The sequence below is a fragment of the Phodopus roborovskii genome, unplaced genomic scaffold (genome assembly GCF_943737965.1).
Source record: "Phodopus roborovskii unplaced genomic scaffold, PHOROB, whole genome shotgun sequence".
NCBI classification, from domain to species: Eukaryota; Metazoa; Chordata; class Mammalia; order Rodentia; family Cricetidae; genus Phodopus; species Phodopus roborovskii.
In genome coordinates this window covers 19,428,477-19,454,794 of record NW_026126540.1, presented here as the reverse complement: position 1 = coordinate 19,454,794, position 26,318 = coordinate 19,428,477, and the positions used below count along the sequence as shown (strand labels likewise).

The 26,318-nt window shown below is 43.1% G+C and overlaps 1 protein-coding gene across 1 annotated transcript in view; it reads right to left on the bottom strand.

The window, feature by feature from the left end:
- Gatb (glutamyl-tRNA amidotransferase subunit B) overlaps positions 1 to 26,318 on the bottom strand; it is a 76,587-nt gene that overhangs the window by 7,888 nt on the left and 42,381 nt on the right. Inside the window, exons 8-11 of the mRNA XM_051198805.1 lie at positions 25,118 to 25,162; positions 23,167 to 23,356; positions 12,345 to 12,478; positions 5,727 to 5,805 (exon numbers count right to left, since the gene is read on the bottom strand). Coding sequence (XP_051054762.1) covers positions 5,727 to 5,805; positions 12,345 to 12,478; positions 23,167 to 23,356; positions 25,118 to 25,162 — 448 coding nt within the window. The remainder of the gene's footprint in view (positions 1 to 5,726; positions 5,806 to 12,344; positions 12,479 to 23,166; positions 23,357 to 25,117; positions 25,163 to 26,318) is intronic.

Genomic DNA, 26,318 nt, shown 5'->3' with positions numbered 1-26,318 from the left:
ATTCTTGGACTGTGTTCTGTGCTCCTCCTGGGAGTGAGTTTACGTCAGATTATGCATTACAGCTGGCTATTGTTTCTGTGCTTCTATGGAAAAACATGGTTTTTGCCTAGTGATTGCACACCTTACTCATGATTCTTCTTAACCCTCAGAGTATAAATTGTCAGATGCTCTGAATAAGGCTGGCTATTGCATGAGACTTAACTCTGACTCGTTTTTAGGTTCTGTTCCCCCAGGTTCACATGGCCAACTAAGCAGTAACCAAAATACCATCTGAGAAGGGTCCTAGTGTGTGCTGCTCTGGGAGTCAGGGACCCTGGCACACTCCTGACTCTGGGACACCAGAGAGCAGTGGTTCTCAACTTTCCTAATGCTGCAGTCCTTCAAGACAGTCCCTCACAGTGTGGTGACCCACAATTGTTGCTTCTTCACAACTGTAATTTTGCTACTGTTACAAATAGTAATGTAAATATCTGTGCTTTCCAATGGTCTTAAATGACCCATGTCGAACAGTCATTTGACCCCACAAAGGGCCCATGAGAACCAATGCCACAGACATTCCACTGCCCTGGCTCAGCAGGCAGCTACCTTATAAATGAGAACTGGTCAAGAAAAGTGATTAAACCCACCGAATATCCAGACAGTAGGGGACAAGTACGATGACACAGAGGAGAAGGGAAGGTGCCACTTCCAAGAGCAGGGCAATCCAGTATCTCACCAAGACCAGGGGTGTGGCTATGGGTCAAGGCAGTGACTCACACATTTCTGCCACCCTGTCAACAGAGTCCTATTCTGGCTCCTCTCATGAACATGGCAGGCACGATCTAAAGAGGCCTGAAGAGAAACCCTGCCTGACAACAACAGCTTTCCACATAGTGCGCTACCATGGTTGTTTCAGATGAGTTCTGGGGAGAAAAGTCCTGGCTGTCACCTCATCTTTGGCCTCTGAGGGGAGGCTGGCTGGGACTTCGTGTCCTTTCAGCACTGAAAGAGTTGGGGAAAGAAAAGCTCTAGCTTTAACTCTAAGTATACATGGCGAGTCCCCAAGTCCCCATGATCTTCCTTCTGGGCGGGCATCACCTCAGTAGTTGTCCTCACACCTATCTGACTCCCACTGCTGGCCACCAGTACCTTGTCTACCTGTGCACTGCTGTTAGGAAGGCTGTGAGTGCTCTGGTGGGTGCGCATGTGCGTATGTATGCATATATGTGTGTGTGTGTGCGCACATGCGTACTGTCCCTGCCCTCCCCTTTCCCTGTCAAGGACCTGTCTGGACTCCTGTCTACTGAGAAGACAGGTGCTCCAGGCCCCAGACTACGGCTGGTCTTGCCAATGCTACACGCCCTTACACTAAGATCCAATATAAACAGTGTCTGAGGACACCCTTGTTACGGGATAAGGCAGCAGCTTACAAATGTGGCAGTAATCATACAGCGAGCTCCCTCAACACTGTACTGTCTACACCACACCTGCTTGAAGTGCTCCTGAATGATTTAAAAGAAAGGCCTCAGTGAGAATACAGATGAACAGTTAAATGAAATTAGGAAGCTCATGTATGATAGGGATGAGAAATCCATCAGAGACAGAGACTTGGAAAACCACAGAAACCCTGGAAATGAAGAGTTCATTAAGTCAAATAAAAAACTCAGCCAACAGTCTGTAGCAGAGTAGATTAAGTGAAAGAAAGGGTAACCAAGCTTCAAGACAGGTGTTGTGAAATATCAGAGTCCAACAGGAAAGGAGAAAGGAAAAAGAAGCAGCATTCAAACTTTCAGGGGATCCACTAAACAGTCTTTGTAATGGACAGATCTGAAGGAAGCAAGGCTAAGAACACAGAAAACCTATATGATGAAACAAGGGCACCTCTAATTTGTGCAGAAGCACAGGAAGGCATGTATAGGAGGCCACAGCCCTATACAGATATTATCAGAAAATGTTTCCACCATATAATCAAGCTGTCAAAAGTACAGAACCAAGAAAGCACGAGATAAAAGCAATCCTGTTAGAATTACAGCAAATTTCTTACTGGAAACCTTATAGGTTAGGATGAAGGAGAATGGAAAACTCCAAGTCCTTAAAAAAAAAAAAAATCAAGCCAAACAAGATTATTATGCTTAGTACAGTTGTCATTCAAAGTGAAGGACAAATAAAGACCCTGTAGGACAAGCAAAAACCAACCAACCCTATGAGAGATGCTTGAGAGAATTATGTGTCCAGAAGTAAAAGACAGCTAACGTCATGATATATTATCATTAGCAGAGTAGATGTACATACAAAAGAGAAATATAAAAGAACCAAACATTATCAATATGACAAACACACATAAAGATGAACAGAGGAAAAAATAAAGAATATTCATCTGCAAGAAAACCAACAGAATGGAAGGTATACATTCATACTTTTCAATAATACTATTGAATACAAGTAAGCTAGATTCTCCAATTAAAATATACAGGTTTGTTGAATGAATTAAAAAACTCAAGATCCAACAAATACTGACAACATGAAACTCATTTCACAAATGAAGATCATACAGATACTGAAAATGAAATATTTCAAGCAAATGGATTAGAACAAAAATAAGGCACAATAAAAATCATAACATAATCATTATGGAATAATTTCATCAAAAATAATAATCAACAATTACAAATTAATATGCCCCCAATATTGTGACACCCAATTACAGAAAACAAACACTACTAAGTCTAAAAGCTCTAGTGTAATAATAGAAATTTCAATACTCCATTCCCAGCAGTGGACACATCACCCAGGAACAGCCTCAGATTCAGAGTTAAAGTATATTACAGATGAATGAACTTAACAGAAATCAACATAACATCAAGTCAATATCTACAGAATATACACAGTCTTTCCCTTACCATGTGAAACTTTCTTAACAATAAACCCTGACAAAACGACCACCTCCAGCCAATACTTAGGAGCTAGAGGTATGACTTGGGGTACAGTCCAACCCTAACACCCCAGACAAACATAAAAACCAAAAAGAAAGCTTAAAAGCTTAAAATCCAATCTTTTATGCTTCCTGATCACAATGGAATGAAACCAGAAGTAAATAACAAGTCAGCTTTAGAAGTGACACAAGGAGGTGGAAACTGAAGATACACTTTTGAACAAATAGTGCATCACTGAGGAAGTCAGAATGAGCATGGAGAAATTTCCTCAAAATAGTGGAAAAAAAAAAAAAAAAAAAAAAAAAAAAAAACAAAAACACAAAGCCAAGATTCCAAGACCTGTGATCTAAAGCAAAGGAGGGAGATCTGTAGAAATGAGGGCACACATTGGAAAAGGTAAAAAAGAACTCAGTGACTTTCTTTTTGCATGTGGTGTGTGTGGGGTATGTGTGTGTGTATGATAAATGATGTGAGGTGTCTTTCTGGATTGTTCTCCTCCTCATCATCTCTCACTTTCCAGGAATACCAGAGCCCAAGCTTGCTCCAGGAATACCCGATCTCCACCTTCCACTGAGGTGGGCCACCATGCTTTGTCAATGGGCGCTAGAGATCCAAACTCTGGTCACACACACAGCCATCTTCCCAGCCCCCAACTCCCAAACAGTGATATATCTTAAGGATTTAGAGAAGCAAGAATAAGCCAAACCAAAAATTAGTAAGTAAAGGAAATAATAATGATCAGAGCAGAAAGATTGTAAACAACAGAAAAGAAGAAACAAGTTGGTTCTTTGAGGAGATAAAATTAACAAGTCTTTAGCTAGACTAGTAAGAAAAGACCCCCAAAGTTTAAAAAATATATATATCATGAGCCATGTAAATCCCAGCACCTTGGGGGGGGGGTTTAGACAGCAGGACAGAAAAAAAAATCTCAAAAAACAAAACAGAACAAACAAACATGAGAAAGATAACATTACCACCAATACACAATAGCAATACAAATTATTAGAGATTATCTTGAAAAATGGTATACTAATACATTGAGAAATACTTCATAAACAGAAAGTCAGCAAACTTTACATTAAATGAAAACAAACTTAAATTACAGAATAGCCTCCTCCTCTTTGAAGATTTCATCCCTCCAAGCTTACTGGCTGCTCCGTCCTCTTCTCATTCCTTGTACACACCATGAGTCTAGTCTGAGAATGATGCCCACCCAACAGCAATGACAACTATTTTCAGGGTAGCAGCTGAGAATCTATATAGTTAATGAATTACTGGAGGGTTCTGTCTGTCTGTCTGTCTGTCTGTCTGTCTGTCAGCTGAAAGCAGAGTCTTCCTAGCTGTGACTCACTATGTAGTTCAGGCTGACTTAGAACTCTAGATCTCTCTGCCTTAGTCTCCTGAGTACTGGTATTACAGGCTTATATCACTGTGAATGGCTACTTAAGTCCTTTGTAATCAATAAACATAATATTCATTATTTCTGCTCAGAAAAATCAATTGTTTTCTTACAAACAGAAAGCAAAGAGTAGAAAATACAAGACAATATCCCCGAGGCCCTGATCTGTGAGAGAGATTTCCCCCAGCAGTGCACACTGAACACTGCAGATCAGGTGTTTATTTTCATTTCATGACTTCACAGAAGCCAGGCTTCACCTGCTCCTTTAGACATGCTGGAAGTTGATAAAATGCAAACATGTCTCTATCTGCAGCTGAAGCCAGCTGTCAGCATCTTCCATCCCTTTCTGTTTCTCCCCACTGGAACTATCTTACTCGATACACTCAGGGGTTTTCTTTGGGCGGGGGCAGGGTGGGTAGGAAGGACAAGGGGAAGGTTTTTTCTTCTTTCATTTCCAATGCTATGACTCATCTGCTCTTATGTGTATACATAGTTTTTCTGCCCTGAGCCATCTACTCTTTCCACAACTGCTGAGCACTATCATAAACATTTGTAATCCTCTGACATCTATGCAAGGCAAAGCCCTTCCTAAGTGCTAGGTCCCTGTAGCTGACAGCCTCACATGAAGCAGTAGAGCCTTCTCCAGTTCCTGTCTCTAGTTTTACAGCAGAGGGTTTGGAGTACGCTCAGTAGTGTCTCATAATTAACCAAAAGCAGCCACTTCCCCAAGCCTCACTTTGTAACCTGCCACTACTGTCAGAGCGTATAAATATTAAATGCAAAAGGCGCCATTAAAATAACATTAGGTTTTGGCTGAATCACTGACAGCTGCACAACCTCTGAAGTTGAGATGAGGCAGCCCTAGGTGTTCTTTATCTTTTTGGGTACTCATTTGTAGAATTTTCTCAATTCTAAGAATCACTCACCCACCTAGCCTTGTTGGTGGAAGTGGTTAGGGAGGTGGCCACTTTCTCCCCGTATCTCCACACCTAGGTGTACATGTAAAATACCATCTCCCAAGCATGCAGCAGACTGAGCCCAGCTCTTGAGGACCAACTCCTCAGCCTTGGAATTGCCTGTGAGGACAGGAGAGGAGCACGTGGACTGGGGCCAAGCTGTGGCTGCCTGGCCATGACAATACGGAGGCTATGTGGTCAGCAATGTTTGGGGTAGACACTCAAGCAAAAGTCAGACTTTAGCTAGTTCCCCCAATAAGCTAAAACCAGAAGGCAAATCCCATGCTGAATCCCTGTGCTGTCTTTCTACATGTGCCAAATGAAATCTTCCAGTATTCAAACTCGTGGGCACTTAATACTTCAGTCATGAAATTCACTGAGTGATGCCATTTGGGTTTCACAGAAAATATTAGCTGGGGTTGTAGAGCAATGGGAAAACTTCTGGGGATGTGCACATACCTGTTTAGCTGCTGAGGAAGAAATTGCTTTACTGTCCAGCAGGTCAAGGAGCTCAGCGAGCGCAGCAGGTGTGACAGGACTAGTGGCCCCCAGAAAAAGAGAGAAAAGTCAACATTTTACATCGGGGCCCATCAGATGCTACCAGAATCCAAAATCTTGCTCTTGTCTGTTTAAATAATCACCCATACCCAAGGATGAAAATAATAGGCTAACTAGACTCTATTATTTTGTATTTTAGGAGGATGAATTTTTATACTAATATGCTTTTTTTAAATTACTTATTTTACACCCAACAATAACAGCTGTTTGAGAGCAGTTATAACAAAAGTTAACTGCTTAATGCAATTAGTTCAAAAAAGGAGGTGACTACAAAATTCATGAACCACAAAGAAAAGGGGCAAAACATTCAGTAAATAAATATTTTTTTTGACTGAAGGATCAACTTGAAAAATATTTCAAACAAAACAGCTAACAAAACCACTTTCATGAGTGTTTTTATGCAAATATACATTCCTTTTCATTGTAAGGTTTTTTTTTTTTTTTTTTTTCCCAATAAGGGAAATGTGATGTCTGCCTCATAGGCCTTCTACACACTTTGTTTTTATATATCTGCAGATTCTTAATAGCTTTCTTAACACAAACGGGCCTAGAAACTCACAATTTATCCACTTATGTGACTTATTGGTAAGATACTATGACAGAAAGTTTGGAGAAAATAAACACTGTAGGTGACATTAACTCACATTCAGAGAAAAGTGAGGGTGTGCACTCCGACTGATGAGAGAATGGAGTCACAGAGCACAGCATTACAAATACCTGGTCTAGCTACTTCTAAATATACACAGTAACTAGGATAATGAAATGACTATCTGAGGCCATCATGGGAGTAGTTAAAATAGGAACCATTTATAAATAGGACAGAAGTGTGTCAGATAAAGGGACTCCGAAGCATTTGAGTACTTGAAAACACCTACAGAAGTCTTGGTTCCTGTCACTCATTAGTCATTTCTTTAAAAATTTTTAGGTAACAAGCAGGGAGCTATATCTTATCTCTAGTGCCAATTTCCATGAACACCAGATCAATAGTGTTCAAGATCACCACATTCTAATTCATACACCTTACTTAGGGTTGTTCATTCAGTCTAGGGAGGTCCATCATTCTTAAACTACTATTTATCCCAAGGTATGGATAAGGTAATTCCAAGTGGAAATCAGGTTTGGAGACTATCTAGTGGTAGGTACTAAATTCATACTCAGAAGTCTAAGAACGATCTTGATTAAAGCCAAAGAGGCAGAGAAGCAGAGGAATGCAAAATAAACAATAGTCTTTTCCAACCTTCCATCTTTACAGGCAAGAAATAAGATGTTTGTTTTCAAACTGTTGGTAACGTGGATGTTCTCCAATCCACAAAATACAATCACCATTATCTTACAGTGTAGACCACGTAGACAACCCATAATAAGCACTGAGGCTGCACTAGGTTTTTAGAACATGAAAAGAGGTCACCATTCATAAGTCAATGTTTGCCATGTTCCATTTGATCTGCTGCAGCAGAATACCATAGGTAGAGTGGCTTATAGATAGAACAATCATTCCTCACAATTCTCAAGGCTGGAATTTGGAGATCAAAGTGCCACAGAGCCTGCATCACTGAGTCTCTGCCTTCCTTCTCCTGGTACCTTCTCACTGCATCCTTACAACAGTTGAAGGGTAAGCTAGCTCTCCAAGGCCTCTTGTAGAAAAGCACTAATATTCCTAAAGAATACACATTCAAGACTCCATTTACTAGGACCACACTATATAACATTGGAGCACACACAATAATTCGTACTTTAATGCTCTAAAAGATGCGGGGTAGAGAGGCGCAGAGAAAGAACATGAGATCACGTAAGAAGGATATACTTTAAAAATTCATCACATGACCTTAATTGGTTAGTCTGATTATAAACTGCCTCTATAGATTTCTCAACTAACCTGACAGAAGGCGAGATTTCTCAGTCACGTTTTTGTTCTCACAACACCCCCCATACACAATAGGTCAATAATTCCTGTGTCTTCAGGCTTCTCATAAACTTGGACAACTGCCACACTACATATACTTCAGTACCTAAGGGTCTGGTAGTCAGGACATACTATCCCACGGATACTAGTCTACAGATGTCTATGTCCTTTGTGAATGGTGATACAATCACCATGTACACCCTTCCCTATGCCTTAAATTTCTTAATTTCTTAATCATCTACCTAATATGATATGAACGGTATGCAAGTAGTTGTTACACTGTGTTGTTTAGGAAATACTGATAAGAAAGGTGTCTGTACGTGTTTATTACTGTTGTAATTTTTCAGAGATACTTCTAACCTGTAGTTGGTTGAAGCCCAGATATGGGAGGCTGACTGTAGACTGCAGCTATGCCAGGGCTAAACTTGTGAGACCAAGACAACGATCAGTACCTGTCATACTGATCCTGAGAGACACCTTTCATCAGTTAAATAAATAAACCATCAGAGTCCAGACTCAGTGGTGGCAACGGCATAGCCTACTAATTTGCTGCTGTCAGATAATCTTGGATTCTGGACAGCTAATGTGTTTCCATGAAAGAAGAAGCTGACATCTTAAGGTTAAGCTTCTTGTGCTTGACTCCTGTCAATTCTGAGACAAAGTATCTAGGAAAGAGTGGAATGGGATCTGCAAGTCTTGTGGTTTCATTCAGTCCTTTACAGCCCTTTTAGGATCACAACTCCATCTCCAGCTTGGATCCCAAGAGCAGACACCCTGACGTTATCCTCCACCCCCATTAAATGGCAGCCCATCTAGCCCTACGCTTCCCTTAGCCCCTCTTCTCTTCTGCTAAAGCAAGACTCAAAAGGCTCCTGGAAGGAGACGTAGAAACCTGAACCTCCAGGTAGTACATGCTGTTCACTGACCCTTTTGTTCTCTTATTTTCTGGGGGCCCATGTGGTACCCCAACTCCTCACTATTCTGCAGGGTCTCATTCTCAGGACATGACCTTAGCTATTTCCTAAGAACACCAACCAGCTGAGAGGTGCAGTGCTTTCCAGACACTCTCCGCCTTTTCCTACTGTGTCCAACTCCTCTTCACCTGCCTACACCCATCACCTTGCCCAAAGCCTCCTGGGAGGCTTAGCTCCCTTGACACGAAGCTTTATCTTGTCCCTTGTACATGCTCAGACCTTCCCTACTGGGGAACAAGCTCCTTGCCCTGCTTGGTCTAGTACCTATTAGAAGTAATAAATTAGTGAATGAGAGTAAATCTACTTTTGTTACTACTGGCCCTCTGTGAGTACATGTATTGGGATTACACTCTACCCACTAGAAAAGCTCTTCTCTGAAACACCACACCCTCACTAGCTGCTCAGCACCCCACTTTCCCTCCTCACATGCCCTGTACCGCGACTCCAGCTGCAGCCCTGAGAAGAGCCCTTGTCCAGGGCCTCTTGGGTCTTCCTCTCCCTGGCATCCCTCTTCTGCGCCTTGCCTGCTCACCCTGCCAGTTCAGTGCTCTCTCCTTGGCTGCCTGGCTCTCCTCAGCCTGCAGGGGGAGCCCAGGGCTGCCAGTGCTGTTCTGGCTCCTCTTTCTCCTACCAGTGTCATTCAGGTGCTTCCAGAGAGGCCGCAAGCTCACCAAAACTATGAGTTCTATGGAGGAACAACAAACTGCAGGGATAAGCCATATGGAAAATATCTGAACTTAAAAAAGAATGGAAGTGGGAAGTAGTGCCCAGCGTCACAGTGAGGCTGCTGTTAGCTCTGCCATACTGGCCCTGGTGGCTAACGTTAGCTCTGTGGTTAGGCTGGCAGAGTCAGTGGCTACTGTATGAACAAGGTTTGTCCCCACTGGAACTCATGTGGATATGCAATCTCTATGAGGTATAAAAAAAAAGCCAGCTTGGTCTCCCTCAGGTTCCTTCCTCTCACCAAGTGATGAAGCCCTGTATGGCACGAGGATTCTGCCAACAAGCCCATCCATCAACAGACACAGGCACTCAACCTCGGATCAGAACTATGAGCCAAAATAATCTTCTCTGCTTTAACTGGTCCCTAGCCAGTATTGACAACAGAAAAAGGAACAAGGCACCCCCCATATGACTAAAAGTACTTTGAACTGTGTGGTCACTGGCTTCCTCTTTATGTGATTTTGGGATGACAGAGTATATACTTTCACTTGGAGTGGAATACCTTGAAGAGTTCACTACATGCTAGTGCTTATCAACCTCCCGAGGAAACGCCAAGGGGTCCATGCTCACTCAACAGTCTAATTCCTTCAGTTATGGCATGAGCTGCTGAAAAGGCTGTTCAGAGTTACTAAGGATCCTGTAAGCACCTTACACTAGGACCAGGAGGAGCTCAGAGGGTCAGGGGAAGGACTGGTGGCAATGTGTGGTCAGGGGAAGTTTCTAGAGCTTGCTTGCTGTCTAGACAAGTGCTTACACTACCCTGAAGACATTCTTGTGAAATGACTGGACTGTATAAAAATCAATGTGTATATGACATATGAGAGAGAGAGAGAGAGAGAGAGAGAGAGACAGAGAGAGAGAGAGAGTTCCAACTCACAGCCCAGCACAAAGACACTGAGTGGAGAATCAGGGTGACCAGCCAGCATAAAGACACTGAATGGAGCAGGTCTTACTTGCTGTCCCATCTGAGGGAGGTCATTTGATCTCTTAGGGCCTCAGTTGCCCCATCTGCTCAATGGAAGAGAGAATCTGAGATACCAAGTTCTCTCCCAAGATGAAATTTCAGGAGTGCCACAAATTGCAACCATCAACATAGTGACTGTGACTTCAAAGACAAAAGATTTCTACTTCTGGAAATTCTAGCCCCCTTTCCTCTTCGAACCTTCTTGGCATCTCCTGGCTAGGGTGTGTCTCGCCACTCTCCACCCCACTGCACTGGATATGCACACTGATGAATGGCCCACTGTGCTTCTGTTCCTTCCTGTCTGCTAACATAGTTCATCTCCATCCCCACAGACATCACTCAAGCCTCCCTTCACCGAACCCTTTCCAGTCTTCAAGGCTGTGGTACAGTTGTGTCCCTTTCACACTCTCCCAAATGGCTCCCTTTATGGCCACAGTACTTCCAGTGCAAACCATCCAGTTTCTGAAGAACAAGGTTACACCTGGAGGAAACGTGTGAGAGGCAGAAACAAAGGATGCTGTGGGAGTCCAGGCCAGAGTGCCCTGTTTGACAAAGCCAGAGACGTGCAGAGGTGATTGTCACACACACAGGTCTGGACTCTCTTTCCATGGGGACCTTAACAGGACCCTGCCACTTTCCTAGCTCCCATAGTAAAACTCCCTTGCTCATTCTCCATATTTAAACTTGTTGTTCATTTTGGGTGTGTGCTTACGTTTTTAGGCTGTGGCAGATTGAATGGCAATGACCCCCATAGGTTCATACTTCAATGTTTGGCTCCCAGTTAGTAGAATTTTTAGGAAGGATTAGGAGGTGTAGCCTTGTTGAAGGAAGTGTGTCATTAGCTGAGGGCTTTGAGGTTTCAAAAGCCCATGCCAGGCCCAGTCTTGCTCACTCTCTGTGCCTTGCAGAACAGATGTAAGCTCCAGTGTTATACCTGCCTGCTGCTATGTTTCCCACCATGATGGACATGGTCTTACTCTCTGAAACGATAAGGAAGCTCTTTCTTTCATAAGCTGCCTTGGTCACAGTGTCTCTTCACAGCATAAACAGTGACTAAGACATGGGAACGCGTGCAGGTATCAGTGTGCCAGCCAGGGGCCCATTTCTTCTGAAGCACCACACCTCATTTTTAAAGACAAGGTCTCACTGGGGTTTGGAGCCAGACTATGGTGCTCTGTGATCCTGCTGTCTCACTCCTTATTGCTGAATGATAGGCATGGCCACTGTACCCAGCTTCTTTTACACGTGTGCTGGGATCTGAACTCATGTCCCCATGTTCGTACCACATGAGCTCTCTCCCTAGTCCCTCTTTCTTTCCTTTTGCCTGTACCTCTTCTTTGATTCTGTGAAACCTGGTAGTCCTGTGACCCAGTGTGGCCTGAATACCCTTCAGGTGGCTCCTGGTCATGTCTCCAGTCGGCCCACCTAAGGACCCCAGAGTCGTTGGGTTTTCTGAGCTCCCATGGCTGGCTGCTAGTCTGATCATGGAACTTCTCCATGTTTGTGTCCCACACCTCCACTCAGGGCTTCTCCAGGGCTTGGCTCTTGAATCATTTCCTGAGGATTGCCCTGGACCCCACTTGGTCCCAGTTCTCCACTTTCTAGTGCCACATGCACACTTCTAGCAGAGCAGAAGCAGACGAGGAGATGGCTGCTTTCTGATGCGTCTGTACTAGCCACAAGTGAGCCCATTCTTCATCCTGTTCTTCCTCCAGCTACTGAGCCCTTGGACAGTACCACAGACAGCGCTCTGCCAGAGATCTGAGCACAGAGTGAATCTTCAGATGGGCTGGAAAGTATTTTTAGTATGTGGAGCACAAAGGGGATGTTTGTTGTCTTGTTAGGGGACCCTGAGGGAGAATTGGCAGAGTAAAAAATTCGCTCTGTCCTATTTCAACTGCATCTGGACACAGAGTTCATGATACAGAAAGAAAGAAATCCCAGACCTCACTCACCTCTCACTGACTGCAAGATTCTGTTGCTTTAAATAGTGCAGAAGAGTGTTCAGGACCCAGTTAGTCACCTTTTTTGGTTCTGCCCTAGTTTCTTTTATCACACTTTGGAAGAACTCCAGTAGGCCAACTTCATTCTGTTAAAAAAAAAAAAAAAAAAAAAAAAAAAAAAAAAAGATAAAAATCACGTGTGTGTGTGTGTGTGTGTGTGTGTGTGTGTGTGTGTGTGTGTATGTAATACATACATCTCCTCCCCAAACTGAAAGAAGGCGACTGGAAACAACTGCCTTCTGTCTCCAGGAGACATCTACTCTTTCTTTCTGAAACACTGAGCCATCACCAGAATATTGTATTCATTTTCAGCAAACATAAAGATCCTTCTACTGCCACTCTGAATCCATACAGCCTTTTCCTCAATTTTTTCCTCAATATATATTTCAGAGTGCCCAACTTCATGGACCTGAGGATAGTAAAATTCACTCTCCTCTACACTTGCCCACCATTCAGGGCCTGCCAGTCATACATAGCCCTGGGTGGTCAAGTGGACTCGCACGGCTTGACCTCCCTCTCTTCTATCTTGTCCCCTCCTACACTTCCTGATGACCAATGTAACATAACCACATGTAACCTTCATGTTGTACTGGGAGGTAGGCAATGGTGCTGGAATGTTCCGAACCAAGCAAGAAGATGTATACTAGTGACCCAGTGAGACTAGCTCCACAGTGATAGAGGAAGGCTCTATCTGGCTTCCAGGTCTTCTGAGATAAGCTGGTATGGTGGCCTTGCCTCTCCTCATGCTCCATGAGATAGATATTCAGCTGGGTTGGCCCAATGGCTTGTTTCATGGGCTTTACTGTAAGCATGAGAGTAACCAAGACACTCATGAAGTTATATCCTGTAACTACCCATCAACTCAGAGTGATCGAGCTAGCACTAGTATTTCTGTTAAAAAATAAAAACATGTTCTATTTATAATAGAAGCTTAAACCTCCAAATGCAGATTGTATGTTTTTAAAGGCGAGTGCAGGCATCCATGGAGGCCATAGGCCGTGTATTCCCTAGAGCTGGAATTATGGGTGGTTGTTCCAATGTGAATTGTGGGAAGTGACCTCAGGTCTTCTGCAAGAGCAGAATATACTTTTGATTACTGAGCCATCTTTCTGGTGCCCAGATGGTATATTTTTAAGAAGGATATTTTCCTTATCCACTGAAACCCAAATTAAACATTATCCTCAAAATATTCTTATGTTCACTCTATAGCTAAACCTCCAACCTTTCCCCCTTTCTTAGAATCCTTTATTAAGGAAAAGGATATTCTAGAAAAACAAGCTACTAAGAAGAAACAAGACATACTAATAAAAGTACACTCAAACTTTATAGCTACTGTACAAGTTTGAATATGTATGTGGGCGCACTGCTCTAAGGTAGAAATTCCATAATAAAAAGCATCTACACTGACTTTCAGATAAATTCTCTGGGGACAAGTCTATGGAATAATCCCACAACATTGCTTGCATCTCCTGTTGAGATACCACTATTATTCTTCTTATGCTAAACTAGGGCAAAGGCTACCTCAGCAGCCCAAACTTGACTACAGACAAAGGCAATCCAGGTAGCTTGAAGAGGGAGTGTTGTTTAACTTCTGGAAAGTCTTCAAACTTCTCCACTGGATCACGAGTCACTGGGGAAGGAAAAAAAGGGCCATTCGACTCACATTGGGGAGGCAGAGTTCTTTTTGTTCTCATGCAGACAGTCTGGCCCACCAGTGGAATGAGCTGCCAGGAGACCTTTCTGCTTCGCGAGGAAAAGCTTTCCAAAATCCACCTAGAAAGAATGCACTCAGGCTTGCAGGCTTGGCTGAGTGACTGGGATGTGATGACTACTCCTCCACCCTTGGGTGGTTTTATTATTGGATGGATAACACTGCAGGTAGATTTCTGTTTGTCTTCTCCTGTCAGTGCTGTGATGAAGCCTCTCTGAGCTGGAACTCTACTTCACTGGGGGATACTGGGCTTCAGTGCACATTTTAAGGAGGACATGAAACTTGCCATAATGAGGGAGAGAGGCTGCAAGAGGCTGCTACTGCCTAGAGAGTGACTGATCAATTAGAGATGCATAGGGACTGCCTGCTCTGCTCCTTAAAGCAACAGCAGTCCACTTCCCAAAGAGAACACACACACACACACACACACACACACACACACACACACACAAACACTGCTGCTTTTCACAGTTTTCTTAGTCTCACAAGATTGGTAAATGCTAATATGTTTGGCACAAATCTCTGATGAAAATGGCAGCTCAGCCATCTGGTTTTGTCAGGAGAACAGCGATTCTCTTACACAAAAGTCATGTTGAGCGCAATACAACAAGGCTACTGTGCTAGGCCTTTAATATCTTCTCCCAAACAACAAGACCTGGTATATCCAAAACTCCACCACACAGCAAGAGAAGTCTCCTGGCAGAAGTGACTCCAACTGTTCCTTCAGAGAAGGCTAAAGCGGCCAGAACCATCGATCCTGTATTATGTACAACACAGGCAGTAGTACAGTTCCTCGACTGCAAAGCTTCTTCACCACTTTTTAATTTCATTTCTCAAAGCATTCAATTAGACACAGAGCCAATGTCAGGTCAGCTGCCCAGGCACTAACAGGAACCCTCAATTACTAATGGATTAGCCAGCTAACAGATGCTGATGGGAGGCAAAAGAGAAGGGTAACCTTGCCCTCACTGCCTGCTCTTTGAAGAAGCCTGTTTGCCCTGGTACTGGGCTCTGGAAGCAACATACTCCTATACTGTCTACCTTCAGTGATGATGAAACATTGGAAGTCCATCCACGTGAAACAGGATGCTTTCTGAAATCCAGTCTTGTTCTACGTCACATATTCTGTGATCCTGATGCTGGTCCAGAATCGAGGCTGGGCTGTATTTATAGGTAGAATGAAACCCAGTGGTACTCAGGACAAAAGCTCAGGAGACACTAGCTCAGGAACAGCTGTTTACATGACAGGGAGTATCCTTGGCTGCCTTTTAGGATCCTGGATAAGCAATTCAAGGCTGGTCAAGGGCTCTCAAGAGTATTTACTAAATATGGTATTTGTGCCTTGATCCATCTCAATCAGATACCAAGACTACCAGGGATGTCTGAAACCTCAGGTAGTGCTAACATCTATAGTTTTTCCTAAACACCCATACTTATGATTTAAAATTTAAAAATTAGATACAGTAAGAACTAACAACAAAACAGAACAGACTTAATATACTGTGGTAGAAGTTTTTTTTTTTAACTTAAAGATTACTTTATTTCTGGACTTTCTCCTTTGCTATGTTTGGACCACAGCTGACTATTACCTAACCCCTGAGAATATGGGCTAGGCAGGATACAACTACTGCCCTTGTTAGACACAGACAACTACTGCCCTTGTTAGACACAGCAGTGGGCCCTGAAGGTAGCTGCATATGGCCGCCATTGCTAACGACAATAATGCAGGTGCCCTCAGGTTCATGCTTCCTGTTGTGGGACATTTGTACACAGTGTGAAGGTATATTGCTGTGATTGGTGTTATAAAAAGCTGAAGGGCCAACAGCTAGGAGGGACAGTACAGGCGGGATAGCCAGGCAGAGAGAGAACTCTGGGAATAAGAAAGGCGGAGTCGACAGACAGACTCCGGAGAAGCAGGATGGGCAGTACGGAGATGAAGTAACACCACATGGCAGAATGCAGATTAATATAAATGGATTAATTTAAGTTATAAGAGGTAGTTGAGACAAGCCTAAGATAAGGCCAACCTTTCATAATTAATAAGTCTCCTTGTCGTTATTTGTGGGCTGGCAGTCCGGATGACAAAGTACTCTACACTTCCTCTGTGTTGTGTGTTGTTTCATTCACTTCCAACAGTCCTGTGAGCACATGAGCAGGGCTCTGCTGATGAAGGCCCTAAAGCACTTCTGTTCTTGAGGTCACCCAGCCAGAGAGTGGTGCTCTGTGGAAGATGGAGGCATGTCTGCTGCCTCTGTGGGGACTGAACACCTACTGTCAATGCAGGCACAAGGTAAGCCTCATCTACAGAACAGATGTTCCCAGCACTTCTACTCCTTTATGTCTGCCAGCTGCGTCTCTTCTGCACCACCCTCCTCCTCAACTGGAGAAATGATGAGGCACTCATCAAGGCCCTGACACTACACTATTTTTAAGTACTCCATTTTCTTTCATTAGTTTGGATATTAAACATACTCAATTACTGCACTCTAATCCCCTACCACAGGTAAGTCAAGTGGTGGGTTTAGAGCTAACCGGCAAGCTCATAGCTGATAACAGCTGATGACCCAGAAGGCCCTGCACCTACCCTACACAAGCAGCAATGGTTTCTTCAACTGGGTAAAGCTCTAACATGTTATATGTGGCACTTTGTGGAGTTCAAAAAGGACTTGGGACCCTGGGTGACAAGGGTATGAAGAGCACAGCTCTGAACATCTGTGTAAATGTTTAAGGGACACATCACCCATATATTCAGAGATTTGGTTGTACCGTCATCATACTAGTGGCTCTGGTCATTCTTACAAAGTGAGGAAAACAAAACTCAAATCCAAACAATGTGGTAAATCATGGCTATGAGAACTCTCATTTGGTATTATTCTCATAGCCATGAGGGTCTGGACGGAGATGAAGTAAAATGGGTTACAATAGCAAAGTAGAAGTTGCATAGTAAAATGAGGGACAGGAATGGCTCAGGTCTGTGATGGAAACATGCTTGTCTCCAGGGTGACAATCTCCAGTGAAAGCTACCTGGCAGTGTGAGGCTGGCCTGGGAAACACCAGGAAGATGGGAAGCCAGGGAATGCAGCTGCAAGCATAGAGGGATCCATGGACGCCCTGCATCAGCGCATGAGCCCTGGTGTGCCCTTCAGGCCTTTGAGGCAGACAACTGTAGCTCTTTTCTTTCCGTCCTCACAGTTCCTGCCCAGGGTTGCTCCCACAGGGTGTGAGAGCTTCTAAAACCTGAGCCAAACTCTCTACCATGTCACTTGTGCTGTGTTCCCAGCAAAACCCAGAGGCAGCTCTACGCAGGGTGCCTTTAACTAATGTAAAACTCACTTTGCTTCTTGGAGATAAATATATTTACTCCAAGACACAATTTCTGGGAAATCAGTTTGGGAACACACATTTCCCTTGAATAATCAAAATATAAATAATTAAGGTAATAAAAGTTGACAGAAGAGTGGCAGCAGACACTGCATCTGCAAGAATGGAGCCCACAAAGTATGTTGCTAACAAATCAATTCTGGCTAGAGTCTCGTTTCAACTAGTCCAACCCCAGAGAGCCCAGGTCGCTCAGCAGGAGCTCTGTGCTTTGTCTTAAAGGCAGCACGGGCCATAAAGGCAGCATAGAGCAGTATGAATACACATTATCTCCAAGCTTTGCTTGCCTCAAACCTAAAATAAAATCTTTTGTTTGTCCCCCAAAGTATATTATTCCACAAACAGGAAACCAAGTGTCAGAATGGGTTTGAGACCTAGGCCTCTGAAGGTCCCCAAATGAGCATTAGGACTTGGTCCCACGTTTTCTTCAATAGGCAAACACAAGAAGTCAAATGCCTTAGAGCCTGGAACATCTTCCCTTGAAGTCCCTTTGTCACTTGTGTCTGAAAGGAATGAAGCTGTACTTTTGCAGAAGATCTATCTATTCTGTATTACCAGAAGAAAATTTTGGTGACCCCCCCCCACCCCCGATCATGGAGTAATCGTAAAGTGCCCTTAAGCTGGCAAGCCCGGATGCAATTTAGAAAATGAAGAATAAAATCGATTTTTAAAATTGTGTGGCGCTGAAGTATGGTATGCTACAATGTTGACCAAGTGGAGTTTTCTTCAGCAGTAGTTAAAAGGTGAGGACTTTGTACCATGAGAGCCTGGTCAGTCTAAAACCAGTCACTATGGTTTCAGATATGATTTCAGACTATTAGCTTTAAAGCAGTATTACATGTGGGACATAGAGAAATCTGCCATGGGGACGGTGTTATGGGCAATTCCTCCAGAAAGCAAACCAGGCCCTTCCTAGTTTACAAGAGAACTAAAGAAAAAGCTTCAAAAACAGTTCATTTACCAATCAACTGAGATTTTCTGTTTCTTTGTCCTTGGGAGACATCATAACCTTTTCCATGATGCCAGTATCAAAGAGTATTACTTTCCACAGAGAAGAACCAGCTGGAGAAAATGAAGCTGTCCAAAAAGACGATAATTCTTGAGACCAAATGCAAAGCCTGACACACACAAATGGTAGCACAGGTTACTGGTTGGAGAGTAGGTGGGGGTGACAGCACATTTTCTGCAGATCTATGGGGGCCAGACTGGACTGGAAGTCTGTACAGAGGGATAGGACAGCACCGGGTGTAGCAGCCCTCACAAAGCCCTGACCTAGGGCTGCTGCACCCGCTGCTCCTCTACTGCAGCTCTGCAGAGATGAGCCATCCTCTGTCTACTGTTCATATACACAGCCAGCTGCATGAGAACTCACGGCAGGTTCTGACCAGGTACCTAGTATGAACAAGGCTAGACAACACAGGACCTCATGAAAACACCACCCCCAAGCCTACAAACTGCCTAGGTAGGAGCACTTCTCAATGATTCGGACCCATTGTTCCCTGCAGAAAGTTTAAGAAACAAAATAAACGAAGATGCAGAAAACAACTTATGCTAACTCTCTGACCTAATTTTCCCACTTGGAAAATCAGTATGACTTGTGCTGTTCATTTTCCATTGCAGTTGACTGATTTTCACAAAGTTTAGTAGACAACACTTTATGTTTATTTATAGATAGTCTGGCATCTTCAGAACCAACAAGAGTGGCTAAAAGCTTTCAATGAACATATACTTTCTGATTTGAGCTTCATAAAAACAATCCTGGGACTGTATTAAGCATTAACTTTTAGCAAAAGTAAAAACACAATTTTCTCCACTAATGAAACAAAGGCAGTCAAAACCAGCCATTACCTAAAAACCACTATTTCTACTTGGGATGGCAGCACATTGTGCATGTGAGCAGGTAGCAGAGCTTAGAAACACACAGCATGGTCTAATATGAGTATCAACGTTCCTTAGGCAAAAAGGTTACATTTCTTCATGTATAACAGGAGAGCAACTACACCTGCCTTGGGGGCTGTCTGAAGCAAATATGGTAAATGGCAGAGCATGCTGTAAGCAAGCTGCCTTTAAATTCGCTGCTTAGAAAATGGCTACCATCCTTAGTGTTCCCTGAATGAAGCAAAATTCAGCCTAGGAAGTGATGTTCCCATGAAAATCAGCCTACAAGACTGTGAAAAACAAAACAAAACAAAACAAACAACAACAACAAAAACCATGCATGTAATTTTAATAATTCTAACACTTCTTCCAACATCTACTGACTCATCATAGAAGGAACTACTCTACTGACAGAGTCTCTAGTTTTCCATAACCCTATCGCTGGATCTCAGCTTCTACATTTCTACATTAATCTCTACAAGTAAGATCAGAAAGCAAGCCAATTTGATAAGATAGGGGGACAAGGTTAGCTAAATAACTTGAAGTCTTCAGCAGTCAGGATCTGAATGTAGGTAGAGAAAATCAGCATACATGTTTCCTTTTGAGAGGATTCTTTCTCAGCGTGGTCTAGGAGAGAAAACGCAGGCTCACAATAAACTGCTAATGAGACTAAGCTGCAACTTGAGACATGGGACAGCTGAAGCAGTCACCCAAGTCTTCTTACCAAGGGCTCAGGGGTGCATACACAGCCCCTTGATTACGGTGGGTTGTCAAAGGGTGGTTTAAGCATCTGGTCTTTGGAAACAGTCAGGAACACTACTTCTCCAAGGATTTTCATGTGCAATACAAAGATATCCCATTCAATCAATCATCTGTCTGTTCAGGCAATGAGACCTACTATGTACTTGATAAGACAGTAGATGCTAAGGTGTATTAGCAGAAGTTCTGTAAATGTCAAAGATAATACAAAACATAGTTCATTGTCTACTGCACAGGAAAATAACAAGATAAATTAAAAGTGGGCTAAATTCTGAAGGTTTTTTCATTTGTGGGGAATGTATGTCTGTGTGTGTTGTGGGGGTATTTGCACACACTACTTAATTAAATAAGTCAAAGGCACTGAGCTGGAGTGGAAGTCCTGAGAGCACACCTCTACCACTGCCATTTATTTAATGAATACTCCTGGGCACTCTTTAAATTGAAAGATGGTTCATTAGATTTGTGCATCTGCCCTTCTCAGCAATCTGTTGTGTTTCTGATGAAGGCAGAAAAACATGAACATATCATTTTCGGGAATGTTATGAGTAACTCGGCTTCCAATGATTATGGAGTCATAAAGGGCTCAGGCTGCCTAATTTCGGGAAACAATTTATCTGAATCATTCTCTGTCTGTTCCAATCTTCAATTCTTATTCATTCTGGAAATCTCAAGGACAAATCCTTTTATCTTTTTGTTTTATAAGTCACCTAATACATTATCTTCCATCTATAAATATTAGTCAAAGGTACTAAGAAAAATAAGTCTGAAAAATGCCCCCCACCCCCAATCACTTCCTTAAAGTTTCAACAACTCCTCTGGGCTCCTACACTCCATTTATCTACTGCAGACTCCCAGAGAGCTGGTCAGCCATGGTGTCAGGAATAAACATAAACCCTATGAAGGGATGGAGGGGGGTGAACAATCCCCCCCCCCACTCACCCAATGCCTGATACCTTGGAGAATTACTTTTCCCTATATAGGTTCATGAACTATTCAAACAGATTCACTCACTTGCTATTGTCCTTAACAGTATTCATTCAAGGCTTGCTGGGTTTTGACCCAGAGAAGACTAAGACACAAAGATACATATCACGGCCTAACTTTACTGAGCTTATGTTCGGCAAAGTGAGGCAGACACATTCTGGGGGCCAAGTGTGGCAATGTCAACAGTTGCTTTCTGGGGGGAGTAAACAGCTGTGTTCTGAAGATTTCAGTAGACCCCTTCTCTTTTCTTACAGAGAACACCAATGTACAACAATACTTCGTAATTTGTATTCAGTGGATTCTTCTTGGAAGTTAAGCGAGAGCAAAGAAATGGCCAAGAAACTTGGGTGCACTGCAAACTAACTTAAAGTGTTGGCTTGAAACCAGCTGCCCAAAAGCCAGATGGAGAGATGGCACTGATGTCTTTGAAGCAAAGATCCTTGGTCCCTCCTTTCTTCTCTGAAATGAGCTGCAGAATGCTAATAAGATGCAGGTCTGCAATTCAGTGCTGAGTTCAAGTGGCAAAAGTGATGGGGAAGAGGTATAAAGATTAAGACAAGTTTGTTAGGAGCAACAGTGCGGCTAGTTTCATGTCAACTTGATGTAAGCTGGAGTCAGCAGAGAGGACAGGGCCTCAGCTGAGAAAATACTTCCATAACATCAGGCTGTAGGCAAGCCTATAGGGCATTTTCTTAATTAATGATTGATGGGTGAGGGTCCAGACCATTGCAGGTGGTGTAATTTCTGGGCAGGTAGTCCTGGGTGCTACAAGAAACCAGGCTGAGTAAGCCATGAAGAGTAAGCCAGTGAGCAGTACTCCTCCAATGGGCTTTGCACCAGTTTCTGCCTCCAGGTTCCCACACTGTTTGAGTTCCTGTCTTCACATCCTTCAATGATGAAGTGTAAACCAAATAAACCCTTTCCTCCCCGAGTTGCTTTTGGTCATGATATTTCATCACAGCCATAGTAACTATTAAGACAGAAATGTAAGAAATACACATGATTTATAAGAAGCCCAGGTCTAGAGATGTTCTGTACAGGATGCTGATCAGTGGAGTTCTATGGGTATCTGCAAGCGGCTCAACTAGCTGCATGACAGACTGGAACAGTGCTTTCCTTTAGGACACTGGACAAGATATGCTACTAGAGAAACAGCAGTCTGCTTTATCATTATTGGTTAGTCACTGTTTACTCTCCAAGAAGCTGACTTATGGAGGACAAAAAGAACCACTCAACCAGGAGGAGACTACTTAGTGCACCATCAATCACTATATTGTGGTTATTAAGGATGTAAGTATACATATAATATATATCCTAATACCCCTATATACTTATTATTGGATCACCTAAAGAGCAAGAATCCAGTTTCTACAGGTATTATTGCTCTAGAAGATGACAGGACTTCAAGGACAGCCTAGATTACATGATATCCTGTCTCAAAAAATACTCAAAACCAACAAAACAACTTCCCATTTTCTCCTGTTGACAAGAAGGTGACAACTGTGACAGAATGCCACCCTTGCTGGTGCTGCATCACTTTACTGTTGCCAAAACAAAGAAATCCACAAAGCCTCAACCAAGCAGTTCTAAAAAGGATGGAAAATCCCTAAGCTATCTCAAGGGTATCAGATTCTTTAACAGCTTCACAGGCCGAACATGCTTAGTAGTTTGCAACATTTTATACAGGATAAATGTTTTCTGGCTTTTGGAAACCTAACATCCTGTCATGACTCAACAGTAGTAAGACATCTAGAAACCCTAAACATTTTTTGGGGGGAGGGTGGGGGGAGTTCCTGCAGACACACTCGTCCTGAGAACACACTCATCCATAACATTCAAAGTAGCCTCTGAGTCTCCAGGGCTCCCGTGGGCAGCTTTGAGGTTGTTTCCTTTTTCTGCATGCTAGGAAGCAGGCGAACATGTACTGTCAAGGGCGTTAAGTGAGGGACTTACCTTACCCCTCTCAGAGGTGTCTGGTGTCTGGTGAAACGTAAGTCACAGTGCACACAGGAGCGCTGTGGAGGATCACCCAGCTAGGTTAACTGAGATCCGATTGACACTTACCAGTAATGTGAAGCTGTGCTCTGGCAGCATTCCGTACTGCTGTACAAGCTTTTCTCTAGTGGTACTGGGGAGCTCAGGGAGCATGTCCCGGAGCTGGTCGATATTGACCACCTGCTGAGAGTCTGCATCTGCAGGCAGAGATGTGGCATCATAGAGCACTAAGGGGGGCAGGTTAGGCTCTGGCATAAACCTAAACAAAGAGAACAGATGGGATCTGATTCTGGGTGTCTGGATGGGAATGCTTCTGTGCTTAGGTACAAAGCCAGCATACTCTCAAAGGTTTCTAAATGTTCCAGTCAAAGACTACACAGCAAAGCCATTCTTCACCAATATGGAATAAAGATGGGAGAGAGGGTAACATGGAACCAGGCCACAAATCTGGCTTATATTAGTGAGGAAAGTATCAGGGGGCTGCAAACTGGAGGACAAATGAGAACAGTTTGCTTTGAGGAAGAAAAATGGCTTTCCCTACTTTAAATTTTCTATTTTTAACAGTACTTTACAATAAATTAAAAGTCAAAGAGGGAAGAGAGGGCTCTTCCCTTCTTGAGAAATAGTGCAACAGAATGGACTTTGCCTAATGAAATGTGGAAGGTAGTCGCCAGGGAAGAAGGGTGAACAGGTGGAACCTGGGACACTATTGGGGTAGTGAACCTGTGTAAGGGTGCATTCACGCCACTGGACAGATGCCAAAGCCCACAGGATGTACTGCATGAGTGAAAGAATCCCAGTGTAAACTATAGATTTCAATGAATCATAAACAGCAAGACTGTTCACGGTTGTGGTGCAGCACATTGAGTGAGTGATAGGAGACTAGGAAGGAACAGACGAGAACACCACTTCTCATTCAAAGCTGCTCTAAACCGCAGATATTGTTAATAATCAGACTACAGGACTGCATTCACTTATGAGAGGAAATGACTCCTTTTGTTTGTTCCGTTCCAGCACTGCTTTCTCTCTGCTCAGAAACAAAGGGCTTATATAAAAGCAGGGATGTGCTCAATGAAAGCAAGGAGGTGCTCAGCAACGCAGGGGGGTGTTCAACAGATGCAGGAAGGAAACAGATTAGAGGTACAGCTAATCCCTCAATGCAGTACCAAGTCTCAGCTGTGGCCAGGCTGTCCTCTGAAAGCAAGGGCAAACTCAAGATGAAGGGCTCTGGAGACTCACAGCTGTCTAACTTGGGGGCTCTAAGAGCAGCTACTGGCTGAGTAAAAGGAAACTGCATGGTCAGTAAGAAATTTTAGGGAGCACCAACATGAGGAGATAAAGAAGTACTGTGGAAAAGTCCAAACCTAGTAGACCACCATAACAAAAAGACCCTGCCTTTGGTAGGCACATGATAGAGTGTGGCAGTGAAGGCATATAATACTTCACAAAGGAAAGCCATGTGAATTTCAGCAACTTTATTGCTAGAGCTCCCATCTTTGTAATCTGCTAAACTTACTGTTCTATGTGAATAATAACCCCTCAGAACCTCTTACATGACAGGTGAGTACTCTACTGATGAGCTAGTGGCCCCCAATTTGCTTATCTTGGCAATGAAATAGCATCAATAGAGGTTATCGAGGTTTGAAGGGACTCTCCATTGACAGACCAACCTCCTTTTCATATCCTCCCAAAGGATTTCAACATATTACAGAATTACTACCAAATGTAAGCCTAGGCTCTCCCTCACCTCACCTGCCATCCTCTTAGTTAAATGACAGCATCTTTGTCACAGAGTATCTTTTGGCAACTGAATCCCTATTAATCAAGGAACTCTGCAGCTACAGAGTCAAGAAAATATCACTTCTCCTAGTTTACAAATAACACAAAATAAGAAATCTTGGTTTCTATCATGTAAAAATAAGTAGTTCCCCAAATTCCCCACCATCGTTATGCTGATTTTTAAATGGATTGGAAATGTATTCCCAAATACATGTTGGTATTCTGCATGAGGCATAATCACCTGTAGTCTTGCTTTTCTTCTTTGTCTCTCATTGGCATGGTGCACCTGCAATAGTCAGATAGGACAGCAATAAGACAACACTGCATGCAACACTGGCTAGACCAAGTGCAGAGTGGGCTTTACTATGGGCTGGAGCTCAAGCATTCCCTATGAAGGCCATGTGTTAAAAGCCTGGTCCTATGAATAAGAGGTAGAAACTTTAGAAGTGTCAGAAAGAGACAGGGACCAATGGAAGGCTGGACCTTTAGAATATGCCCTTAAAAGAGACCACGGGACTCTGGACCCTCCTTCTATCTTTGGTTTCCTAGTATGTTACTTTCTTCACACTTATCAAATACCTAGTAGAAACAACTTAGGAGGGAAAACACATATTTATTTTAGTTTGTGGATTCGGAAGTATTAGCTCATCATGGTGGGAAAGTATGTCAGAACAAAGAAATGGAAATAGAGGAATAGAAACAGTAAGATATACACCCAAGGACATGCCCCCACAGACCCAGCCCTCCTACCAGGCCCAGCCTCCTAAGAATGCCATCATATGACTCCACGAAGGGATTAATCATTCATTAAGCTGGGGTCTAATGGTCTCTGGAAGCACCATTAGATATATCCAAAGATATGCTTCACTAATCGAACCAAGCTAACAATCAACACTGGATAGCATATTGACAATGAGGCAGGCAGTTTAGCTCAGCCCTGTGCTTGGGACAACAAGATGTGCTACCACAGGCCAAATCAATCACAGACTAAAACCTTTGAAACCGGGAACCAAAATGAACCGACTCTCTTTATAAGTTGACTAAATCAAATATTTGTTATAATGCCAGCTGCCTGGCATAGGATTTTCTCATTTAATGACAGCCAAATTCAAGTTTTTCAGATTTCCATAGGATCACCTAGGGAATGGATCTACTATCTACTATGGCTCTCCTATTTGACACAAATAAAGAGAAATGCTTAGAAAGATAATTTTATAAAAACAAACGGCTTCAAATTTTGTGTATGTGTAGATAGGGACTGAACCCGGGGTTTTAAAGCATCCACAGTCAGTGATCTATTGCCAAGCTACACTCTTGCCAGCCTTCACACAAACTCTATAGACTTTAGAGCATTCTTTGGTATTTTACTTAAAGTACAAAATTTTAAAATTCAGGTTGAGAAAAAATAGGGTCCAAGTTATCTAAACAACCACAAAAAAATG